General features: G+C 39.5%; 1 protein-coding gene across 6 annotated transcripts in view; it reads left to right on the top strand.

Moving 5' to 3' along the window:
• Window positions 1-16,849, top strand: part of cep192 (centrosomal protein 192) — a 222,195-nt gene that overhangs the window by 91,181 nt on the left and 114,165 nt on the right. For all 6 annotated transcript variants that reach the window (XM_063059701.1, XM_063059694.1, XM_063059687.1 and 3 more), the window contains 2 exons: window positions 3,704-4,847; window positions 10,631-10,730. In XM_063059701.1, the coding sequence (XP_062915771.1) occupies window positions 3,704-4,847; window positions 10,631-10,730 (1,244 nt within the window). The remainder of the gene's footprint in view (window positions 1-3,703; window positions 4,848-10,630; window positions 10,731-16,849) is intronic.

Below are 16,849 nucleotides of genomic sequence, written 5' to 3'. Positions count from 1 at the left end.
CCTGTTCTTACCACCAAAGTGGATAACCTCACATTTATCCACATTAAACTGCATCTGCCATGCATCTGCCCACTCACCCAGCCTGTCCAAGTCACCCTGCATTCTCATAACATCCTCCTCACATTTCACACTGCAACCCAGCTTTGTGTCATCAGCAAATTTGCTAATGTTACTTTTAATTCCCTCATCTAAATCATTAGTATATATTGTAAACAGCTGCAGTCCCAGCACTGAACCCTGCGGTACCCCCTGGTCACCGCCGGCCATTCCTAAAGGGACCCATTAATCGCTACTCTTTGTTTTCTGTCGCTCTCCAGAAGTGCTGCGTGACCTTGGCTTCACTAGAAGAGAGATCAAGTCAACCAGCAGGGCTGTAGCTGAGGCAGCAGAGAAAGGATCAGCATGGGTGTGGACCAAGTATGTCCAGAGGGGCAGATAGTCAGACAGTGTATACATATCTTGCAAACCCTTCAGTAGTTGCATAGACACCTGAAGAGTAGACTATCTGTTGGATGGAAGTGACCAACAACTCTGATAGAGGCAGATACCAAGTTTTTAAGCTCACCAGTGGGAGGTGGTGCTTTAGCACTGCTGGCCCACCACCTCGAGGGAGTCTTGATCATAAGCGGGCCAAAACTCCTGAAGACAGGTGGCAGATCAACTGATGATCCCACTGGTGATAGCACAGGACAGTTAACACCTTAGTCCACGTGTATTTTGTAACTCTGTCAGCCAGCCAATTTTCAATTCATGTCAGTACTCTGCCCCCAATACCATGTGCCCTAATTTTGCCCACTACATCCACTGGCCCTCCCTTGTCCATTTTCATAGTTACATCCTCAAAAGATTCCAGAAGATTAGTCAAGCACATTTCCCTTTCATAAATCCATGCTGACTTGGACTGATCCTGTCACTGCTATCCAGATGTGTTGTAATTTCATCTTTTATAATTGACTCCAGCATCTTTCCCACCACCGACGTCAAGCTAACTGGTCTATAATTCCCTATTTTCTCTCTCCCTCCCTTCTTGAAGAGAGGGACAACATTAGCCACCCTCCAATCCACAGGAACTGATCCTGAATCTATGGAACATTGGAAAATGATTACCAATGCGTCCACGATTTCTAAAGCCACCTCCTTAAGTACCCTGGGATGCAGGCCATCTGGTCCTAGGGACTTATCAGCCTTCAGACCCAACAGTCTATCCAACACCATTTCCTGCCTAATATAAATTTCCTCCAGTTCATCCATTACCCTAGGTCCTTTGGCCACTATTATATCTGGTAGATTGTTTGTGTCTTCCCTCGTGAAGACAGATCCAAAATACCTGTTCAACTGGTCTGCCATTTCCTTGTTTCCCATAATAAATTCACCAGTTTCTGTCTTCAAGGGCCCAATTTTGGTCTTAAATATTTTTTTCCTTTTCACATACCTAAAGAAGTTTTTACTATCCTCCTTTATATTCTTGGCTAATTTACCTTCGTACCTCATTTTTCCACCGCGTATTGCCTTTTTAGTTACCTTCTGTTGCTCTTTGTTTCCCAATGCTCCGGTTTCCCACTCGTCTTTGCTATGTTACACTTCTTCCATTACTTCCCTTGTCAGCCACGGCCTCCCCTTGCTCCCCTTAGGATCTTTCTTCCTCTTTGGGATGAACTGATCCTGCACCTTCCGCATTATTCCCGGAAGCACTTGCCATTGCTGTTCCACTGTCATCCCTGCTAGGGTATTGTTCCATTGAACCTTGGCCAGCTCCCCCCTCATAGCACCATAGTTCCCTTTGTTCAACTGTAATACTGACACTTCCGAGTTTCCCTTCTCCCTCTCAAATTGTAGATTAAAACTTATCATGTTATGGTCACTACCTCCTAATGGCTCCTTTACCTCGAGGTCCCTGATCAAATCCGGTTCATTGCACAACACTAAATCTAGAATTGCGTTCTCTCTGGTAGGCTCCAGTACAAGCTGTTCTAAGAATCCATCTCGGAGGGACTCCACAAACTCCCTTTCTTGGGTCCAGTACCAACCTGATTCCTCCAGTCTACCTGCATGTTGAAATCCCCCATAACAACTGTAGCATTACCTTTGTGACATGCCAATTTTAACTCTTGATTCAACTTACAGCCTACATCCAGACTACTGTTTGGGGGCCTGTAGATAACTCCCATTAGGGTCTTTCTACCCTTAGAATTTCTCAGTTCTATCCATACTGACTCTACGTCTCTTGATTCTATGTCCCCCCTCGCAAGGGACTGAATATCATTCCTCACCAACGGAGCCACCCCACCCCTTCTGCATATCAGTCTGTCCTTTTGATAGGACGTATACCCTTGAATATTCATTTCCCAGGCCCTGTCCATTTGAAGCCATGTCTCTCTTATTCCCACAACATCATACTTACCAATTTCCAACTGTGCCTCAAGCTCATCCACTTTATTTCTTATACTCCGTGCATTCATATACAATACTTTTAATTCATTACTCCCCTCACCTCCCATATCAATTCCTATATCACTTGGCCATACTGTACGATCCCTTCTTGAGCTTCCTGCTCTGTTGATTCTGCTGTCTTTCTTAACTTTTCTTATTCTCACTTTCCCTTTATCTCCATCTTTATATTTCCAGTTCGTCCCCTCCCCCCCACTACTTAGTTTAAACACACCCGTGTTGCAGAGGCAAACCTGCCTGCCAGAATGCTGGTGCCCCGCTTATTGAGGTGCAACCTGTCCCTTTTGTACAATTCATCCTTTCCCCGAAACATACCCCAGTGGTCCAAGAATGTAAATCCTTGCTTCCTGCACCAGTTCCTCAGCCACACATTCAGATCCATTATCTCCCTGTTCTTGACCAGTCCAGCACGGGGAACTGGAAGCAAACTGGAGATAACCACCCTGGAAGGCCTGCTTTTCAACCTTCTTCCGAGTTCTCTGAAGTCACGCTGTAGAATGTCTTTCCTCTTCTTCCCCACGTCATTTGTGCCGACATGCACCACCACTTCCGGATGTTCACCTTCACTCTTGAGGATTCCCTGCAATGGGTTCGTGACATCTTGGATCCCGGCACCAGGGAGGCAACACACCATCCTTAAATTTCGCCTGTTGCCACAGAAACCCCTTTCTGTACCTCTCACTGTGGAGTCCCCTATTACCAAGGCTCTGCCTGATGTCTGTCTCCTCGGCTTTGCTTCAGCACCAATTGTTGACTCGCAGACCTGACTGCCTCTCAGGCTGGCATCATCTTCTGTCTTGACAGCTTCCAAGAGGGTGAACCTTTTTACAAGAGGCACATCCCCCGGGGTCTCCTGTACTTAAAGCATCCTTTCCTTGCTCATCGTCGCCCCCCCGCCCCCTTCTGTCTTCCAGTATCCTCGGTGTAACGACCTCCAGTGAAAACTTTAATCTGTATGGGATTGTGGATGAGTTGGTTCCACCAGTTCACAAATAATCTGCTAGGTGAACTCAGCAGGTCAAGCAGCATCTATAGGGAGGTGTGGGGGGGAAAGGAATTGTTGATGTTTTGGTCTGTGGGTTCCAAGGGGTGTGCAGAGGCCAATCTAAAACTTGCAGGTTCTGTCACAGGTGTGCTATGATGTGTTTGATGCAGAGTGTGGATAGATTGTGTAGTGGTATAGCTTTCAGAGAATATTATTTAGTTCAAATTGCATTGGAAATATATCTGAGAACTGTTTACTTTCTTTCTTTAGAATACACGATTGAGTTTGAATCCGAAGGTTGAAGAAACTAAACTGAACACCACAGATTCAGTCTTGAGCATAAGTACAATTGCTTCTGCTATAGCTGATGCTTCTGTAAGTGCAGATCCTGCTCAGTTGGCATCTATGATTTTGGAGCTTTCTAATAAAAACAGGAAGAAAAATATGCCTGCGGCAACTGGTAAAGAATTCAGTGCAGAAGTGAAGAGCCAGAAAAGCAATGCTATTGATGTGGAGAAAAAGCCTGAAAACTCAGAGGGCAGTACGAGTGAGATTCTCAAATCTGAATTCAAGCCTTTGTCTGAATCTGTTTATAATTTAAGTTCCACTGATTTATCTGAAAGTTTGAGGAATCCTCAAAGTATGTCAAATTCATTTTCAGTGGAATTCATCAAAAATAGCACCAAAAAGCAGGAAAAGAGGAAAACAGTACACTCAAAAGAGAAGATGCAGAAACTAAACGTTGTTGAAATAGGTAATTCACAGAGATCAGTTGAAGATGAAGTTGGGTTTTGTGGTCAGAATGAGCACAAAAATGAAGCCTGTGTACTTAAGACTGAAAAACCATCTGGGCCCATACATAATAGTAAGTTGATTGGCAATTCAGTGGTAAGTGGAAGTTCATGTGATAGTACGCTTTTTTCAAGTTTTGATGAAGCCCATGAAATACCATCCATGAATGACACAGCCATAAATGCAGTGAAACAAGTCAAAAAGAATAATATTTGTTTAAGGAGAAATGAATCAAGTTTGGATAAAACTGCACATAGAACAAAACCTGAAAATGGAGAACAAATGAAGCAAGTCATTGAAGAGCAGACCTCAGAAAGGATATCTGGGAGCGTGTCCAGAACATTACAAAATGTAACTGAAGGGATTATTACTTCTCAACCCTCTGCTGTTCAAGGTGTAACAACAAGTAGTTCCAAGCATTGCCCAAGTGAATCTGTGGAGCAAAGATTTGCGGAATCAACAAGTGAGACAATATATAAAGACAATACAGCAATACTTAAAACTTTTAAGCCACACTTGGAAAGAAATGTGCAAGAAATTCCAGATCTTGGCGACCAACAAAAGAGCATCAGCCCTGAGCAATCCAACTGCACTCCAGCTACACCAAAAATCTGTAAATCTGGTGAGCTTTTAATATGTCGTGCATTAAACTTCATTTCTGATATTGACCATTATGACCAATGTATTTGGAAACCATGTCGAAGGGAACCTGCTGTGAAGTCGTGATTATTTAGGAACTGCAATAATTTCTCATTAAGTGGAGTGTGTGCAATCAGAATGCATGATTTTTATTAGAGGGACAACTTTTGCATTAGAAACGGATGGAGGATTTGGCAATGGTTTTTCAAACCTGCACCAATGTTTAGTATTATTATGGTTGATCCAGATTTGGCCTCTATCCTGATTTCCTGTTTTCACTCTCAATTTTCCATTCCTGTATTTTCCTTGAAAAATCAAAGAAAGACTGCAGATGCGATAAATCTGTAATAAAAGCAGAAAATGCTGGAAGCGCTGAGCAGACAGGATTGCATCCCTGTAAGAAGACAGATCAGTGTATTATCCTTTTCAATTTATGCCAATATCAACAAAATCTCACAACCAAATACATCACCCCTTTCCGCATTTCAAAGGAATCGCTCCCTTCTGTTTTTGTTTTGCTGCCACCAGCTTCCCTTAAGGCACTTCCCTTGCAATTGTAGCCTGTGCCACATTTGTCCTTTTACCTCTTCCCTTCCCACCATCCAGGTGGCCAAATCATTCTTCCTGTGATGCAGTGAATCATGTGCATAACTTCCAATCTTGTGTTTTCCATTTGTGTTCGCAACATGACCCCCTGTATATTGGAGAAATCAAACAAAGATTGTTTGACTGGTTTGTTGACTCAATTACATTCAGTCTTCACAGCTTCCTTTAGCTTCCTGTGCCCTGCCATTTTAGCTCTCCATTCATTCCCATTTTGATCTATCTGTTTGTAACTCTAACTAATGTAAACTTGAGGCACAGAACCTCATCATCCATCGGAGTAACTGGAATCACCTGGACCCCATATCATATTCTGTAACTTCGGACTGTTTCATTGGCCACTTCTCCTTAAAGTTATATTGGTTCAACTTTTCTTTCTCTATCGGTACAGCCTGACTAGTAAGGCATGTTGTACAGTCCTGCAGTTCAGATTTGTCATGTTTCTTTCTCAGTATTCTCTCTAACTGGAGAGAATTTGATGACCTCCTCAAATTAACCTCACAGCAACCATGCCTTGCCCGATCAGAGGTATTCCTTTGCTGTCTCCCTGACCTTCTGAAACTTAAACTCAATTTGTTTTCTCTCATCTGCCCCCTCTTGCCCAAATATGCTGCCAGATCTACAGAGATTTTCCAGTATTTTCTGTATCTAATACCTTGACTCCTCTCTAGTTTCCATCTCTGCCTTGAATACAGTGGATTCCAGTTAATCAGGACACATCACTGCCAGTATATTTTGGCCCACTTAAGCAGCTGTACAAATAGCTAAAGAGGTATAAAAAAGACAAATTGAGTAACAAATTATGTATTTAAATGAAATATAGAGCCAACTGGAACACAACCAATACTTAGGACCCCATCACTGATGCTCGTAGTAATGCACTAATTACTGTTTGCCAATCCAAGGATACCCCAACATTGATGTAAGTCAGCTAGTCTCTTAACTATGGCAATATAATATCCAAGCCTCTGTGTGATCAGATCTTGTGCAATTACCTTCCAAGTGGCACCTAATCAAATGCCCTTTCAAAATCAGGTTTAACATCACCAGCGTATGTCATGAAATTTGCAGTTTTGCGGTAGCAGTGCAGTGCAATACATAGTAAAAACAATAAATTACAATGAGAAGTATATAATATATTAACTAAGTAGTGCAAAAAGAGGAAAAAATAGGTAGTGTTTATGAATTGATTGTCAATTCAGAAATCTGATGGTGGTGTTCTGACCATCTAGCCACAACCAACTGCTTAAAGCACTTCAATCACAGTAGATGTAATTGTCACTGGGTGATAGTTGTTGAGGCAGCTCACCGTTTTTCTTGGGCACTGATATGATTGTCACCCTTTTGAAGTCCGTTGAAACCTCCAATTGCAGCAGTGATGGATTGAAGATGTCCTTGAACATTCACACCAGTAGTTTGGCACAGGTTTTCAGAGGCCTCCCAGACACACCATTAAAGCCTAATGCTTTGCGAGGGTTCACGCTTTTGAAAGATGTTCTGATGTTTGCTCCGAGACACCGATCATCGGGTCACCAGATGCTGAAGGGATTCACACAGGTGCAGTTTTATTCTTTCAAAGCGTGCATTAAAGGCTGATCAGGTTGAGCTCTTCTGCAAGTGAAGCATCACAGCTATTCTTCATGTTAGGTTTCACATTGTAGGAAGAAATGGCCTGCAAACCCTGCCAGAGATGATGTGCATCTGATTCAGTCTCTAACCTCAATCAAAATTGTTTTCTCGCCCTTAAAGTAGCCTTATGAAGGTTGTACCTGGGCACCTTTGTATAGTTCTGGATCACCGGTCTTGAATGTTCCGGGTCTAGCCCTTGGCAGACTGCAAATCACCTGTTTCATCCATGGCTATTGGTTTGGGTATGATCGGTATTTCTCAAAAGCACATACTCACCCACACTGGTCTTGATGAAGTCGGTGACAACTGGTGTATTCATTCTGACTTGAAAATGAATCCTTGAATATTGTCTAGTCCACTGAGTCTAAACTGTCCTGTAAGTGCTCTTCCACCTACCTCACCACTGGTGCTGCGGTCTTTAGTCCCTTTCTATGCACTGTGAGTGGAAGTACAGCCAGGTGATTGGACTTTACAAGGTGTAGGTGTGGAATGGCACAGTAAGTGTTCTTGATGGTGGTATAACAGTTGTCAAGTGTGTTCACTCCTCTGGTTCCACAAGCCGTCAAACATGTTTCTATAAAGCAGAGTAGACAGCAGTCCCTGATGTCCTCTGGTAATGCAGTCTTGCTCTGAGGTCTTCAGTTTTATTTTCCAAGGACTGTACGTTCACCATCAGGATTGTCAGGAGTAGAAGTCACAGGACTCTTGTGTTTCAGTCGTACCTGTAGACTGGCACAGTATCTCCACTTCCTTTTTCTTAAAGGGGAAAAGCACTTGCAACCCAAGTCTGTCATCTGGGTTTTGTTGATGTTGAGCATCAATAGGTTTAAAAATAAAAACATCTTAAAACAGTGCGACACACATGAAATGCTGGTGGAACGTAGCAGGCCAGACAGCATCACAGTTGACGTTTCGAGCCGAAACCCTTCGTCAGGCCAGGGATGCTTCTTCCTATGGATGCTGTCTGGTCTGCTGCGTTCCATCAGCATTTTGTGTGTGTTGCTTGAATTTTCAGCATCTGCAGATTTCCTCGTGTTTGCGATCTTAAAACAGTGCTGCTTACCATGGCTACGACTTGATTTCAGTGGTGGTAGTCATAGCCATGGTATTCGATGATTCCCATTGGAGCTGCCAGCAGAGTCACCACTTAACAGTACTGTCTTACTGGAGGTCATACATTCTGAAAATACAAATACACTATATCATCTTGTTACCCTTGTTCATCATTTCTTGGATCATAAATGAACTCTAGCAAATTTGTCAAGCATATTAACCTGTCCATAAAACTGTCAACTCTGTTTGTTTGACTTATGCTTTTAAATGTCCTGCTATTTCAATTAAAGGATTGCAGCATTTTCCCAGTCTTAAGCTAACTGGTCTATATTTTCTATCTCCTTCCTTGGATAGTGTTGTTATATTTGTAGTTTGCCAAATCCCTGGAAATTTTGATAGATTTACAACTAATTCGCACATTTTCTCTGTAACTACTTCCATCAAGACTAAGGATGTAGGTCATCAAGTCTCAGGGACTTCTTAGTTTTCAAGTCCAGTATTTTGTTTTCAGCATCTGTGGAAAAGAACAATTGGTTGATGTCTTGATCCTGATGAAGAGCCTTGGCCCAAAAAGTCAACTATTTGCTCTTTTCCAGAGATGTCAAGTTCCTCCAGCATTTTTTGTTACCTTTGGATTTACAGCATCTGCAGATTTTCACGTGTTTGTGTTACTAAAATAACAGTATGCTTTTAAGTGATTTTCACTATGAAGACTGATCCAAAATGTATCTGCCATTTCTCCATTTTCTATTATTACTTAAATATATCAATGTTTACTTTAGTTCTTCTCTTTTAATATACACTGCCTATAAAAAGATTTCACACTCCTTGAACGTTTTCATGCTTTGTTTTACAACATTGAATCACAGTGGATTTAATTTGGCTTTATTAGCATTGTTCAATAGAAAAAATACTTTCATGTCAAAGTGAAAACAAATTCCTACAAGTTGGTCTAAATTTATTAGAATTATTAAATCACTATAATTAATTGCACAATTATTTACCCCCTTTAAGTCAGTATTCAGTGGATGCACCTTCGGCAGCAAATGTGTCTGTGTCGATAGGCTTCTATCAGATTAGCAGATCTGGACACTGCAATTTTCCCCCATTCTTCTTTACAAAACTGCTCAAGCTCAGTCAGATTGCATGGGGATCATGAGTGAACAAGTCCAGCCACAAATTCTTAATTAGATTGAGGTCTGGACTCCAATTTGGACACTCCAGGACATTAACTTTGTTGTTTTCTAAGCCATTCCTAAGCCTTCAGCTTTATGCTTGGAGTCATTGCTGGAAAACAAATCTCGCAAGTCGCAGTTCTCCTGCAGACTGCATCAGATTTTCCTCCAAGATTTCTCTGTATTTTGCTGCATTTATTTTACCCTCTACCTTCACAAGCCTTCCGGGGCCTACTGTAGTGAAGCATCCCGCAGCATGATGCAGCACCACCGTGCTTCACAGTAGGGATGGTGTGTTTCTGATGACATGCGGTGTTTGGCTTACGCCAAACATAGTGTTTAGTCTGATGGCCAAAAAGCTCAATTTTGGTTTCTTCAAGTCATAGAATCTTCTTCCAGCTGACTCCAGAGTTTCCTACATGCCTTCTGGCAAACTAGCTGAGATTTCATGTTTTTTTTAATCAGTGGTTTTTTTCTTTGCCACTCTGCAACTGGTGAAGCACCTGGGCAACCGTTGTTGTTTGCACAGTCTCTCCCATCTCAGCCACTGAAGCTTGTAACTCCTCCAGAGTTGTCATAGGTCTCTTGGTAGCTTCCCTTAGTAGTCCCCTTCTTCCATGGTCACTCAGCTTTTGAGAACGGCCTGCTCTAGGCAGATTTACAGCTGTCATATTCATTCCATTTCTTGATGATTGACTTAACAGTACTCCAAGGGATATTTAGGGACTTGGAAATTTTCTCATATCCATCTCCTGACTTGTGCTTTTCAATGATCTTTTTGTTGAGTTGCTGAAGTGCTCTTTTGTCTTCATGGTGTAGTTTTTGCCAGGATGTTGATTCACCAGCAGTTAGACCTGCCAGACACAGGTGTATTTTTACTACAATCAATTAAAATACCTTGACTGCACACAGGTGATCGCCATTTAACTAATTATATGATCTCTAAAACCAGTTGGCTGCACTAGTGACGATTTGGCATGTCATATTAAATGGAGTGAATACTTATGCAGTTGATTAGTTTGGCGGGGGGGTGTATACTTTTTATAGGCACTGTACTTGTAGCAGCTCTTATAGTTAGTTCTTATTATTTTCCAATTTACTTTCAAGACTTTTTTATGACAGAAGTTGGCTGAATAAAATTTGTTTTAATTCTGGTGTAATTAATGATCAGGGGGAAAAAAACTTTAAAAAGCTATCTAAAAGATCGTGGCACTTTTGGTGTCATATTACACTTAACAATGTTGCTTAGTGCTGTACCTGAAACATTAATATGCATAATTTTCAGCACATATATCTTTCAATATAGAGCGTGTACCTGTTACAAATCAGCTAAGTTTGAGGCCATCAACTTCTCCATTGATTCATTCTTCACCAACCAAAGTCACAGAGCTACCAACTGCTACCAGGTAAAGAAATCCTTTTGTTCTATATTTTTTATTTTAGAAATATACTTTCCTATCAAATAAATATTTCATTCATTTTCCCATTTCTTATATGCAATTCTATTGAATAGTATATTAGAAAATATTTGTTTAACAAAATGCCTGTGAACAGCAGTTGAAGTCAGTTGTTGGCTATGTCAATTTTTATGTTGAAATGGTAGCAGAATGCTGGGGCAGCAATCTAGTAATGAGATTCCTAGTCATTGTGTAGTTGAAGCCATTTAAGGAATTACCATGGGACCCTTTTTAATCTTCAGATGGCAATTGTACCAAGAAGAAATGTTGTACTGTAGCTTAATGTCTGAAATAAACGTTAAGTATATTTTAATTTCATTCAGGTGGTTAGATTTTAATAACTTGATACTTCATAAATCAGTTCATGGATTGAAAAAGGCTGCTGTGCAATAATATTCAAACAGTCTTTCATCAGGACTCGACCTTAATGAAGGGTCTTGGCTTGAAACATCGACTGTTTACTCTTTTCCACAGATGCTGCCTGGCCTGAGTTTCTCTGGCATTTTGTGTGTATTGCTTTGGACTTCCAGCGTCTGCAGATTTTTCTCTTGTTTGTGGTTCATGTAGTCTTTCTCTGAATGATTTACAAAGAACTATAGTTAAGAACAAAAGTCTTTGGTTCATTTTATGAATTGAATGCTCCTCATAACCCTGAATCATGCACATAATTACAGGCGGATTCTGAATTACTTGGGCTTCACGTTGGCTACATAGTTGAGCAGTATGACTCTGCTTCTTTCATTTGAAGGTGGAATCTTATTCAGTTGTTGCCCCTTTGTTCTGCCTCCTAAATAACTATTTGGTATAACTTGTCATCAATTATTCACATTTGGCTATTATATTGAAACTTCTTCAAGTTCTTGTCCAAAAAAAAAATCATATTTAGTAGCATAACAATCCAGTCAGGCTTGGGTAATTTTGTCAGTAAAGGTTCACTTCATTGTCAAAGTATGAATGTACAATACAACTCGATATCTATATACTACTAAAACTCACATGCTCTGTCTGTCAGTTTGTGACCTCCAATTAGCACAAACAGTGCATTACAGCGGCACTTACAGAATGCAGGCAAAGTTCAGGGTTATATATTCGTATAAAATTACTCATTCGCCAAAATCAACAGGCTCCCTTTTAACCCAAGAGCCAATCTGCCATCATAGAAATCGGGACGCGACAGCCCGACGCATGTGCGTGGCCAGCCTCAGCGGTGACACCTACTAGAGCAAAAGGGCAGGGCAGCTCTATTTCGAGGGGTCACATTCTGCTAATCACCATCAGCATGTGCTGGATTGGGACAGATTTAACTGCCACCCATCAATAAAAGATCTTATTGTAATGACGTACTTCGAGACAGCCATCAAACCCTTTGCTGCAGTCAAAGGACAGCGGTGATTATATTACATCCATTTAGGAGAGCACCAACCACATCATCAAGAATAATCAGCATCCTTTGGTGTTACTGCTTCGTATCTTCTATCCAGCATTAGGGTAAAGAAAAAATTGGTCAGCCTAATTATGTCGCGAGGAAAGGGAAGGGGGCCGTGGTCAAGAGATGACGCCAAACGTTGTCGGGAAGCGGCAAGGAGAGGGAGAGAACAAGGATCGGATGAGGCCAGGGCTGCACGACTCCAGGATCAAAGAGTCAGGGCAAAAAAAGATGAGAGAAGAAGAGGCGGAGGAGAGGCATGCACGTCTCCAGGATCAGAGACAAATAACAAACAGCTGAAGAGATGGGGGATGAAAGGACTGCATGTCTCCAGAATGACAACGAGAGGCACAAGGGTGGCAGATAAGCCAGAAATGATGCCATCAAAAGTGTCCTTCTTTAAATGAGGAGCAGCTATATTTCCTTTGCTACGTGTCCTTTTTTAATAAACTGAGGTTTTCTACTTCAGTTTCCAAAGCAAAGCGATACCAATAGCATTCAGGAAAATTTAATGTTCATTCTGGTCATATCAGGCTGCACTACCCTTCTCTTAAAGGGTACCCCAACGGGTCACCCTGCTATCTAGTTTATATACTATAGATAGCTATTAAATACAGAAAAACCTTGGGTGTTGATGAAATAAAGGACATCAACAACCCCCACCCCCCCCGGCATGGAAAAGAAAAGAAACAGAACTTGCTGACCCCAAAAATGCTCGCCGAACAGTAAGAAAAATGACAGGGACAATAATAATCCTTGATCCCATCGCTGACATAAAAAAAGTGACACTTAACAGTTCCTGACCCAGTCACTCGCTGGAAAAAAAACATTGGAAAGGAAGAAAGTATAGTACTTAGGAAATTTCTAACTTGTAAATATCTAAAAAAATGTATTCTTGATAAGTTATATTTATTAGATAATTGTTCAAAAGACATAAGGGAACCATCTAAAAATAAATCCAAAAACCGTAAAATACCCTTAGTCTTCCAAGTTTGAAAAGCGCGATCCGTAAAAGAGGGAGGAAAAAATATGTTACCTAAAATAGGAATCGCTAACCCGAATTGATTGAGATCAAAAAATTTTCTGAATTGAAACCAAATACGCAAAGCATATTTAACGATCGGGTTAGAGACCTGCTTAAGGCGTTTCGAATCAAAAGGAAGAGATGAACCTAAAATAGAACCAAGTGTATAACCCTGAACAGATTGTAATTCCAATGCTACCCATTTAGGAATAGATAGTATATCCCGGTCAAGTAACCAAAATTTCATATGTCGAATATTAATAGCCCAATAATAAAATCTAAAGTTAGGTAATGCTAAACCTCCATCTCTCTTAGCTTTCTGTAAATGTATTTTACCCAGTCTCGGATTCTTATTCTGCCAAATAAATGAAGAAATTTTAGAGTCGACTTTATCAAAAAAAGATTTAGGAACGAAAATTGGTAATGCCTGAAACACATATAAAAATTTTGGCAAAAAAAACATCTTAACTGCATTAATACGACCAATCAAAGTTAAATATAAGGGAAACCATTTAGATGAAAGTTGAGTAATATGGTCTATTAATGGTAAAAAGTTAGTCTTAAATAAATCTTTATGTTTACAAGTAATTTTAATCCCAAGATATGAAAGGTAATTATTAATCAATTTAAATGGAAATTTATAATATAAGGGAAGATGTTTATTAATCGGAAAAAGTTCACTCTTACTAAGATTTAATTTATAACCTGAGAAAAGACCAAATTGTGCTAATAACTCTAAAACAGCAGGAATAGATCTCTCAGGATTAGAAATATATAAAAGTAAATCATCAGCATAGAGTGATAATTTATGGGACTTTAATCCCCGAGTTATCCCAGTAATATTTGAAGATTCTCGAATAGCAATTGCAAGAGGTTCTAATGCAATATCAAATAATAGGGGACTAAGAGGACAGCCTTGTCGAGTACCACGAAAGAGAGGAAAAAAAGGTGAGTTTAAAGAGTTAGTACGAACCGAGGCTACAGGGGAGTGATATAACAGTTTAATCCAGGATATAAATTTCAAGCTAAAATTAAACATTTCAAGCACCTTAAATAAATAAGGCCATTCTACTCTATCAAAAGCTTTCTCGGCATCTAAAGAAATAACAGACTCAGGAACATTTTGTGAGGGAGTATAAACGATATTTAACAATGTACGAATATTATAAAAAGAGTAACGACCTTTAATAAAACCCGTTTGGTCTTCCGAAATAATAGAAGGAAGTACTTTTTCTAGTCTATTTGCTAATAACTTAGAAAAAACTTTAGAATCAACATTTAATAAAGATATTGGTCTATAAGATGCACATTGAGCAGGGTCTTTATCCTTCTTTAGTATTAAAGAAATTGATGCTCTATTAAAAGATTCCGGAAGTTTACCAAGTTTCAAAGAAGCCTCAAAAACCTTATAGAGCCAAGGAATCAATAAAGAAGCAAAACATTTATAAAATTCAACGGTAAACCCATCAGGGCCAGGAGCTTTCCCCAGATTCATAGAAAAAATAACATTCTTAATCTCATCCATTGTAATGGAAGTATCTAATAAAGAAGACATATCCTGTGAAATCTGAGGGAAGTCTAACTTATCTAAAAAATCATTCATATATTTAGAATCTCGAGGAGACTCTGATTGATATAAAGAAGAATAAAAATCACAAAAGGTTTGATTAATCCCCACATGATTCAATATCAATCGATCATTTTGGTTATAAATCTGATTGATTTGAGATTTAACATAATTAGATTTCAATTGATTAGCCAGCAGCTTGCCAATTTTATCACTGTGAACATAAAAATCACTTCTTGTTTTCTTTAATTGGTTTACAATCGAGGACGAGAGTAGTAAACTGTGTTCCATTTGAAGTTCAGTTCTTTGTTTGTATAGCTCCTCAGAAGGAGCCATAACATATTTCTTATCAATTTCTTTAATCTTGTCCACAATTGCCATCTCCTCCTGCTTCTGTTTCTTCCTCAAAGCAACGGAATACGAAATAATCTGACCCCGAATATAGGCTTTAAAAGTGTCCCAAAGAGTGTTAACCGAAATATCTTCTGTATGGTTAATTGTAAAAAAAAGCTCAATCTGATCATTCATAAAATTAACAAAATCCGAGTCCTGAAGCAACAGCGAATTAAAACGCCATTGTCTATTGTTTGGTATATTGGCCATAATTTTAATAGAAAGCTTAAGTGGAGCATGATCCGAAATGGTTATAGAATCATAATCACATTTAATCACTGAAGGAATGAGACGAGAATCAATAAAAAAATAATCAATTCTTGAATAGGAATGATGAACATGTGAAAAAAAGGAAAAATCTTTTTCCTGAGGATGCAGAAAACGCCAAATGTCCGTCGACCCAGAATCAGAAAGGAAAAAATTAATCAAATTTGCAGATTTATTAGGTAAAGTCCGTAAAGGAGCCGAACGGTCCAAAGCTGGAGATAAACAGGTATTAAGATCTCCGCCCCAAATCAATGAAAACTCGTTCAAATTCGGAAACTGATCAAACAATGATTTATAAAATTCCGGACAATCCATATTAGGAGCATAAACATTAACCAAAACTACTTTTTTTATTAAATAGTAAACCACTAACCAATAAAAATTTACCATTCGGATCAGAGATAATATCCTGTTGTATAAAAGTAACTGAGGAATCTATAAAAATAGAGACGCCTCGAATCTTAGCATTGGAGTTCGAATGAAATTGTTGACCCTTCCAGAATTTGAAAAAACGTAGTCTGTCCCCCCTCCGTACATGGGTCTCTTGTAAAAATAAAATTTGTGCTTTAAGTCTCCGGAACACTTTAAAAACTTTTTTTCTTTTAATAGGATGATTAAGACCATTAGTATTCCAGGAGACAAAATTAATAATAGACTCCATAAATCCTAAAGTCAACCCACAACAAGGAGGATTGACAATAGGCGCGACCCACAAACCCGGAGAGGAAACAGAACATACAAAAGATACCGGGGAAAAGGACGCAACCAGTACTTCAATAATGTATATAGCCCAAAGAAAAACAAACTAAAACGTGAAGCCCCTCCCACCACCCGCCACCCCAAGACCCCAAGGCAAAATCTAAAGCAGACCCGCCAGAAAGAAGCAAGCGCTAAAACTACCCCCATGACTTCCGGTATACGCTCCCTAAAAAAAAGGTATAAATATGAAAAGGATCAGCTAATTGTAAAACAGTAAAAAAATAAGTAAAAAAAAGTTAGCTCAATTAGAATACACACAGAACAGAACAAAAGCCGGAAAATATATATTGAAAAAAACCACAATAAACCTCAAACTCATGAATAGACACAGCAACAAAAAAAAATAGGATTATTAACATAAAGTGATTATAAAAAGCAAAACAGAATAAAATTTAAAAAAAAACTACAAAATTTAAGGCCGCACAGGAAATACGTAAGATGACAAAAGGGAAGTAACCACCCAGAATCCCCTGGGAAAAGAAAGAAATGACGCAGTTAAAAAGAAAGTTTAGCAGCCATATTAAGAAATCAAAAGTAAACTTTTCTGCCCAAATAGGGCACAGAAAAGTTAAAACCAACCAATTCACAGCCTCCGATCAACGGAGAAAATTAAAAAAAAGGCAATTAAGATG

Source organism: Mobula hypostoma, chromosome 1, assembly GCF_963921235.1.
Source record: "Mobula hypostoma chromosome 1, sMobHyp1.1, whole genome shotgun sequence".
Classification (NCBI taxonomy): domain Eukaryota; kingdom Metazoa; phylum Chordata; class Chondrichthyes; order Myliobatiformes; family Myliobatidae; genus Mobula; species Mobula hypostoma.
This window is presented reverse-complemented; position numbering and strand designations above follow the sequence as displayed.